A 7,927-nucleotide genomic window follows, 5' to 3' on the forward strand; every position below is an offset into this window, starting at 1 on the left:
AATGTGGCACCAAGTTACACCAATCTCCCCCGCCTGCACGCCATCCCTGCCCCTCCGTTCCCTGCAGATGTCGTTCAGAGGCACAGCGCGGAAACAGGCCCTTCGGCCCACCGAGTCCGTGCTGACCAGCGGTCCCCGCACGTCAACACTACCCTGGGGGGGGGGGGGAGATTGCAACCTTCCTGTTTCGACGAATGCAATCAACCTGGCGTGCACAATCAAACAAGATCAAATAGCACAAGTTGTCCTACAACTTTAGGCTGTGCACGCCATACGTAGGAAGAACACTACCCTACACACACTAGGGGGGGATCGTGACAGAAGCCTCCTCATGGCGATCCCTGGAAGAGATGATGCGATGCGCTCTGTGATGGGTCGGCCGATAATTCTGTCAACATGTTGGACGATGACAGAAGCCAACAGCGAGCTCCACGTGTGACTTACGGGCAAATGAACGCACACACACTAGGGACGGGCAGATGGCACAATGGGCTAAGTGTTCGGCTGGCGACCGGAAGGTGGCCGGTTCGAATCCCGCTCGGAGTGCATACTGTCGTTGTGTCCTTGGGCAAGACACTTCACCCACCTTTGCCTGTGTGTGAATGTGTGTGAGTGATTGGTGGTGGTCGGAGGGGCCGTAGGCGCAGATTGGCAGCCGCGCTTCCGTCAGTCTGCCCCAGGGCAGCTGTGGCTACAGAAGTAGCTTACCACCACCGAGTGTGACTGAGGAGTGAATGAATAATGCGATGTAAAGCGCCTTGAGTATTAGAAAGGCGCTATATAAATCCCATCCATTATTATTGTTATTATTAGGGACAGGCAGCATCTCTGGAGAGAAGGAATGGGTGACGTTTCGGTTCGAGACCCTTGGTCAGACACTTCTGTGACACTTTCACCTGTCTTCCACCACGTGGTAGTCAGGCGGGGTCCAGTGGAAGGGACTAAGGATCCTCACTCACCCGCCCTTTAGTTTTGCTTTTCCGCTTCGGTGCATCTTCTTCCAGATCATCCACCTCGATATCGTGGGGAAAATCGCTCGCCAAAATCCTCTGTGGGAGAACGGACCATGTGGTTACTGTTCATTAGTTTATTTTAGTTTAGAGATTCATCGCGGTAGAAGGCCCTTCTGCCCACCGAGCCCGCACTGACCAGCGATCCCCACACACTTACACTATCCTACACCCACACTAGGGACAATTTTACATTTACACCAAGAGTCAAGAGAGTTTATTGTCATGTGTCCCAGATAGGACAATGAAATTCTTGCTTTGCTTCAGCACAACAGAACATAGTAGGCATTGACTACAGAACAGATCAGTGTGTCCATATACCATTATATAAATATATACACACATGAATAAATAAACTGATAAAGTGCAAATAACAGATAATGGTTTGTCCGAGCCAGGTTTAATAGCCTGATGGCTGTGGGGAAGTAGCTATTCCTGAACCTGGTTGTTGCAGTCTTCAGGCTCCTGTACCTTCTACCTGAAGGTAGCAGGGAGATGAGTGTGTGGCCAGGATGGTGTGGGTCTTTGATGATACTGCCAGCCTTTTTGAGGCAGCGACTGCGATAGATCCCCTCGATGGAAGGGAGGTCAGAGCCGATGATGGACTGGGCAGTGTTTACTACTTTTTGTAGTCTTTTCCTCTCCAGGGCGCTCAAGTTGCCGAACCAAGCCACGATGCAACCGGTCAGCATGCTCTCGACTGTGCACCTGTAGATGTTCGAGAGAGTCCAAGCCAATTAACCTACAAACCTGCACGTCTTTGGAGTGTGGGAGGAAACCGAAGATCTCGGGTAAAACCCACGCAGGTCACGGGGAGAACGTGCAAACTCCATACAGACAGCACCCGTGGTCGGGATCGAACCCTGGTCTCTGGATATTGTACCGTATCATACTGTACTGCATCATATTGTACTGAACCGTACCGTACTGTGCCATATTGTACTGTAACGCACCCACCTGACATTCACTGATGCTCTCCTCATCTTTCGTATCCGCTTTCTTCTCTGCCCCCGTCTCACTGCAGAGCAGGGCCTCCAGCGCAGGTCCCTCTGGAAGCAGGCCCTCCTTCTTCAGTGTCACCTCCGTATCTGAACAACGGCAACAAGAGGCAAAGGCATTGGGGGCCGCTTTCCCGATAATAATAATAATAAATTTTATTTAATGGGCGCCTTTCAGACATCTCAAGGACACCTTACATAGTAATCGGAATAACATATAATCGGAATAGAACAAGTAATAAAGACATCACAGAGATACAAATTAAAAACAGAATTCAATCCAAAAACAGAAAATCAAAAACACAGTGTGAAGACCGATGACCTTTCCGATCCGGCGTGCAAACTCCGCGCAGACAGCACCCGCGGGTCGGGATCGAACCGTGGTCTCTGGCGGAGTGAGGCAGCAGCTCTACCCGCTGCGCTGCTGGGACGTGAATGTGGGAAACCAAAATGGGATTCACATAGGATTCGTCTAAGTCGGTGCTTGATGGCCAGCAGGGACCCGATGGGCCGAAGAGCTGTGTACGAAGGAACTGCAGATGCTGGGTTAAACCGAGGAGAGACACACAAAGTGCTGGAGTAACTCAGCGGGACAGGCAGCATCTCTGGAGAGAAGGAATGGGTGACGTTTAGGGTCGAGACCCTTCTTCAGACAGTTTCTATGCTGCTGCTCTTGACATTGTGTGAGTTTCAGACCACCGTGGTCTTAAGTCAAGTCACACATACTCAGCGGGGAGGAAGTGCTAACTCACCGGCCACTAATTAAGCGACTCATCAGTTATTAGTCCAGTCCCAGAGGGTGTGAGAGAGAATTGATTAGCGCCAATCAGACCTTGTTAAAGTGGTGATAATCAGAGGCTTGTGACAAGCTGCCAGCTTGCAGTATGATGGGGAAGGCCATCGATCGATGAGAGATTGGTGCTCTGATCACCAGCGCTGAGAAAGTTCATCAATCAATTGGGATTCATCAATGATTTGCTAAACCGGTCAACTCCTATCAGTCGCCCGACAGCCTCTTAAAGGGATGGTTTCGGTTCGTTTTTGTTTCGAGGTACAGCACGGAAACAGGCCCTTCGGCCCACCGGGTCCGTGCCGACCAGCGATACCTGAACGCTAACGCCATCCTTTTGTTTCGAGATACAGCACGGAAACAGGCTCACTATGTCCGCGCCGACCAGCGATCCCCGAACATTATCACCGTCCTACACACACTAGGGACAATTTTACATTAATACCAAGCCTACATTAACCTACAAACCTGCACGACTTTGGAGTGCGTGAGAAAAACGATGATCTTGGAGAAAGCCCACGCAGGTCACGGGGGGGATCGTGCATACTCCGTACAGACAGCGCCCGTAGTCGGGAATCGAACCCGGGGTCTCCAGCGCCGTGAGTTAGCAACTCTACCGCTGCGCCACCGTGCGGCCCCATGCAACGTGTACTCAGACGAGGACATTCGGTCCCTCTGCTCTGTACTAGCGTCTTAGCTTTCAGTTTAGTGTGTTAATTCCCACGTGTACAGAGGTACAGTGAAACGCATGTGTACAGGCAAAGAAATGACTAGACATATGTACATTCAAGCTGTACACAGTGCACGGATAAAGGATAGAGATTAACACTAGAGGGTAGCCTAGGATAAACTGCCAGAGGAAGCTATTGAATTGGATACAGTTGTGAAAGACATTTGGACAGATATATGGATAGGAAGGGTCAGAGGCTATGGGCCAAATGCAGGTGAATGGGACCAGGCCAATATACCAACTTGGTTGGCATGGATAAGGTGGGCCGAAGGGCCTGTTCCATAATATTATCGTTCAATAATATCCCAGACCCATATTCTCACTCTTCTCTGGATTATGCTAATGGCGACATTATCTCGGCAAGGCCAGCAGCATCATCAAGGACCAGCCTCACCCCCGGTCACTCCCTGGTCGCTCCCCCTCTCCCATCGGGCAAGAGGTACAGAAGTGTGGAAACGCACGCACACACCTCCAGATTCACGGACAGGTTTCTTCCCAGCTGTTATCAGGCAACTGAACCGTCCTCTCACCAACTAGAGAGCAGTCCTGAACTACTATCCACCTCATTGGAGACCCTCGGACTATCTTTACTCGGACTTTATCTTGCTCTGAACGTCATTCCCTTTATCCAGTATCCACACACTGTGGATGGCTCGATTGTAACCATGTATAGTCTTCCCGCTGACTGGATATCCCCAACAACGAAGCTTTTCACTGCACCTCGGTACACGTGGAAATAAACTAAACTAAACTAAAATTAGGAATTTCTCCAGAATTCATAGTTAATAATTTCATTTTGTTAGCCACCTTACCCTGACCTTTGATTAGCGGGAACTAAATCGATTAGTTTTGGAATTTTGTCCTTGCCCTTTACATAGCGACCCTTTGCATACCTTGTGCATGCAACACAACATATCTCACTGCGACTCGTCACATATGATAATAAAGTATCGTTCCTTCCTTCATTCATTCATTCTCTCAGCCTCACTGTTCACCAAACGCCAGTGGGAGGGGAAAACGTGTAGGAAGGAACTGCAGATGCTGGTTTAAACCGAAGATAGACACAAAGTGCTGGAGTAACTCGGGCAGCATCTTCTCTGGAGAGAAGGAACGGGTGATGTTTCAGACCTGAAGAAAGGGTCTCGACCCGAAACGTCACCCATTCCTTCTCTCCAGGGATACTGCCTGTCCCGCTGAGTTGAAGCCCTGTCCCACGGTACGAGTTCATTCCAAGTTCTCCCGAGTTTGCCCAGATTCGAACTCGATGATTTACGGTAATGGCCACCGTCGGTACTCGGGGCTCTCGTGGACATTTTTCAACATGTTGAAAAATCTTCACCAGTCATCCCGTGCTTACCTGCCGTTAGCGAGTCTTCCCGAGTACCTGCCATTAGCGTTACGAGCCGCTAAGAGACGTCCCCGAGCTCCGACGTACCCGCTGCGTACATTCTCCGTGCTTACCACGAGTTAGATTTTTTTTAAACTCGGGAGAGCTCTTGGAATGAACTCGTACAGTGGGACAGGGCTAACACACCAGCTTTGTGTGTCTATCTTGGGAGGGAAGAATGATTGAAAGATTGCAATTATATTGCCAGCAAAAGCCAGCCCTCAAGTGTAGGAAGGAACTGCAGGTGCAGTTTAAACTGAAGATAGTCACAAAAAGCTGGGGTAACTCAGCGGGACGGGCAGAAAGAGCGGATCGGACAGCAAGGGAGGAAGAAGTGGTCTTTTACCGAGTTTGATTTCACAAGGTCTGAGTCGTGGGTCTTCCAGGATGTTGAGACGTCTCTTCTTACGCCAGCAACGGGCAGGGTAGGTGTACAACTGCCCCGGACCCAAGCCTACAGGAGAAAGGAGGCAGGAATATTCAACATTAGCAATCTCACCTGGGCTCACATTCACCCCACACCTTCCACCTCATCCCACTGCGCTCCCTCCACCTCACCTCGATCTTTCCCCCTCACTCAACCAGACCCCCTCATCTTGTCCCTTCCCAATCCTGACCCCTCACTACACCTCCCTCATCCCACCCGACCTCTCCCCCATTGCTTCCCCTCGCCCCCTCCCTTCTCAACCCCTTCACCCTCACTATGGCACCCGACCCCTCTCCTCCCCCTCCCTCCTGGGGTATGTGTGTGTGTGTGTGTGTGTGTGTGTGTGTGTATGTGCGCGCATGTGTGCGTGTGTGTCTGTGTGTGTGCGTGTCCGTGTGTGTGCGTGTCCATGTGTGCGTGTCTGTGCATATATACATGTGTGTGCGTGCGTTCGTGCATGAGTGTACGTGTGCGTGTGTGTGTGTGTTCGCGTGCACGTGTGTGTGTGTGTGATAGCGTGCCCGTGTGCGTGGGCGTGCGTCTGTGTGCATGTGCATGTGTGCTAGAGTGCGCGTGCGTCTGTGTGCATGCCCGTGTGTGTGTTAGCGTGCCCGTGTGCGTGCGCGTGTGTGTGTGAGTGTGCTAGCGTGTGCGTGCGCGTGTGTCCGTGTGCGTACGCGTGTGCCCGTGTGCGTGTGTGTTAGCGTGCACGTGTACGTGCGCGTGTGTCCGTGTGCGTGCCCGTGTGCGTGCCCGTGTGCGTCCGTGAGTGTGCTAGCGTGCACGTGTGCGTGCCCGTGTGCGTGCGCGTGCGTCCGTGTGCGTATGCATCCGTGAGTGTGCTAGCGTGCACGTGTGCGTGCGCGTGTGCCCGCGTGTGTGTGTGTGTGTGTTAGCGTGCCCGTGTGCGTGCGCGTGTGTCCGTGTGCGTGTCCGTGTGTCCGTGTGCGTGTGTGTGTGTGTTAGCGTGCCCGTGTGCGTGCGCGTGTGTCCGTGTGTCCGTGTGCGTGTGTGTGTGTGTTAGCGTGCCCGTGTGCGTGCGCGTGTGTCCGTGTGCGTGCGCGTGTGCCCGCGTGCGTGTGTGTGTGTGTGTTAGCGTGCCCGTGTGCGTGCGCGTGTGTCCGTGTGCATGCCCGTGTGCGTGCGCGTGTGCCCGTGTGCCCGTGTGCGTGTGTGTGTGTGTTAGCGTGCACATGTGCGTGTCCGTGTGCGTGCCCATGTGCGTGCGCGTGTGCCCGTGTGCGTGTGTGTGTGTGTTAGCGTGCACATGTGCGTGTTCGTGCCTGGTCCGCGGTGGGTCTTGTCCATCCAGATGTAGCAGTTGTTCTGGGCGACACCGGTCTGTGAGTCGAGGAAGGGCAGTCGCATGCTGCGTTCCGCACACAGGCGTGCGTTGTAGCTGCGACAATGCTCGATTGCCTCTCGGTAGAAATCCTCGCCCAGCCTGCGGAGGGAGAGACGAGAGAGTTACACACTCTTTATTACCAAAAATAAATTTTAATCAATTGGTGCAGCGGGTAGAGTTGCTGCCTCACAGCGCCAGAGACCCGGGTTCGATCCTGACCACGGGTGCTGTCTGTACGGAGTTTGCACGTTCTCCCCGTGACCTGCGTGGGTTTTCTCCCGGTGCTTCGGTTTCCTCCCACACTCCAAAAACATACAGGTTTGTAGGTTAATTGGCTTGGTAAATGTAAAAATGGGTGTAGGATAGTGTTATTGTGCGGGGATCGCTGGTCGGCACGGACCCGGTGGGCCGAAGGGCCTGTTTCCCCGCTGTATCTCTAAACTAAACTGGAGTAACTCAGCGGGTGAGGCAGCATCTCTGGAGAAAAGGAATAGGTGACGTTTCGGGTCGAGACCCTTCTCCAGTCTGAAGAAGGGTCTCGGCCTGAAACTTCACCTATTCCTGTTCTCCAGAGATGCTACCTGACCCGCTGAGTTACCCCAGCTTTCAGATTCTGTCTTCGGTACTGTTCAATGTTCTCTGACCCTGCCTCAAGGTCAAAAGGAGATGTGTACACCACAAGTTAGCCTTTCACCCCTCAGCCTAACCACATGGGAGGAGCAGGGCAGAGATTACTGAGGTTAGCACCAGCTCTCTCTGGGCCTTAGGCACAGCTGAAGAAACCATCAATAAATTCAAGCGGCTGCTGATTAGATTAAACTGAGTAAATAGCTGGAAGTGGATCAATGTCCAGACTCTGTCACACAGACAGCTCTGTTTCACTGAAGTTTCCGACACAGTTCTGGTCCAAAGGGCAAGGAACTCGAACACCGATGAATCTTAACCAGCCCTGTCTCCTTAATAGACACAACAAACAGGAGTAACTCAGCGGGTCAGGTGGCATCTCTGGAGAGAAGGAATGGGTGACGTTTCACGCCAATACCCTTCGCAGCGAGAAGCTAGTACAGCGAAGGTTCACCAGACTGATTCCTGAGATGGCAGGACTTTCATATGAAGAAAGACTGGATAGACTCGGCATGTACTCGCTAGAATTTAGAAGATTGAGGGGGGATCTTATAGAAACTTACAAAATTCTTAAGGGGTTGGACAGGCTAGATGCAGGAAGATTGTTCCCGATGTT

At 52.1% G+C, this 7,927-nt stretch overlaps 1 protein-coding gene across 2 annotated transcripts in view; it reads right to left on the reverse strand.

The window, feature by feature from the left end:
* Nucleotides 1-6,788, reverse strand: part of dpf1 (double PHD fingers 1) — a 25,687-nt gene extending 18,899 nt beyond the window's left edge. The window contains exons 1-4 of one of the 2 annotated variants that reach the window (XM_033014265.1): nt 6,626-6,788; nt 5,262-5,369; nt 1,968-2,098; nt 960-1,049 (exon numbers count right to left, since the gene is read on the reverse strand). In XM_033014265.1, the coding sequence (XP_032870156.1) occupies nt 960-1,049; nt 1,968-2,098; nt 5,262-5,369; nt 6,626-6,710 (414 nt within the window). In that variant the 5' untranslated portion in view covers nt 6,711-6,788. The remainder of the gene's footprint in view (nt 1-959; nt 1,050-1,967; nt 2,099-5,261; nt 5,370-6,625) is intronic. The other variant, XM_033014264.1, reaches the window with a different exon arrangement.
* Between the last annotated feature and the right edge of the window lie 1,139 nt (nt 6,789-7,927).

The sequence above is a fragment of the Amblyraja radiata genome, chromosome 41 (assembly GCF_010909765.2).
Source record: "Amblyraja radiata isolate CabotCenter1 chromosome 41, sAmbRad1.1.pri, whole genome shotgun sequence".
NCBI classification, from domain to species: Eukaryota; Metazoa; Chordata; class Chondrichthyes; order Rajiformes; family Rajidae; genus Amblyraja; species Amblyraja radiata.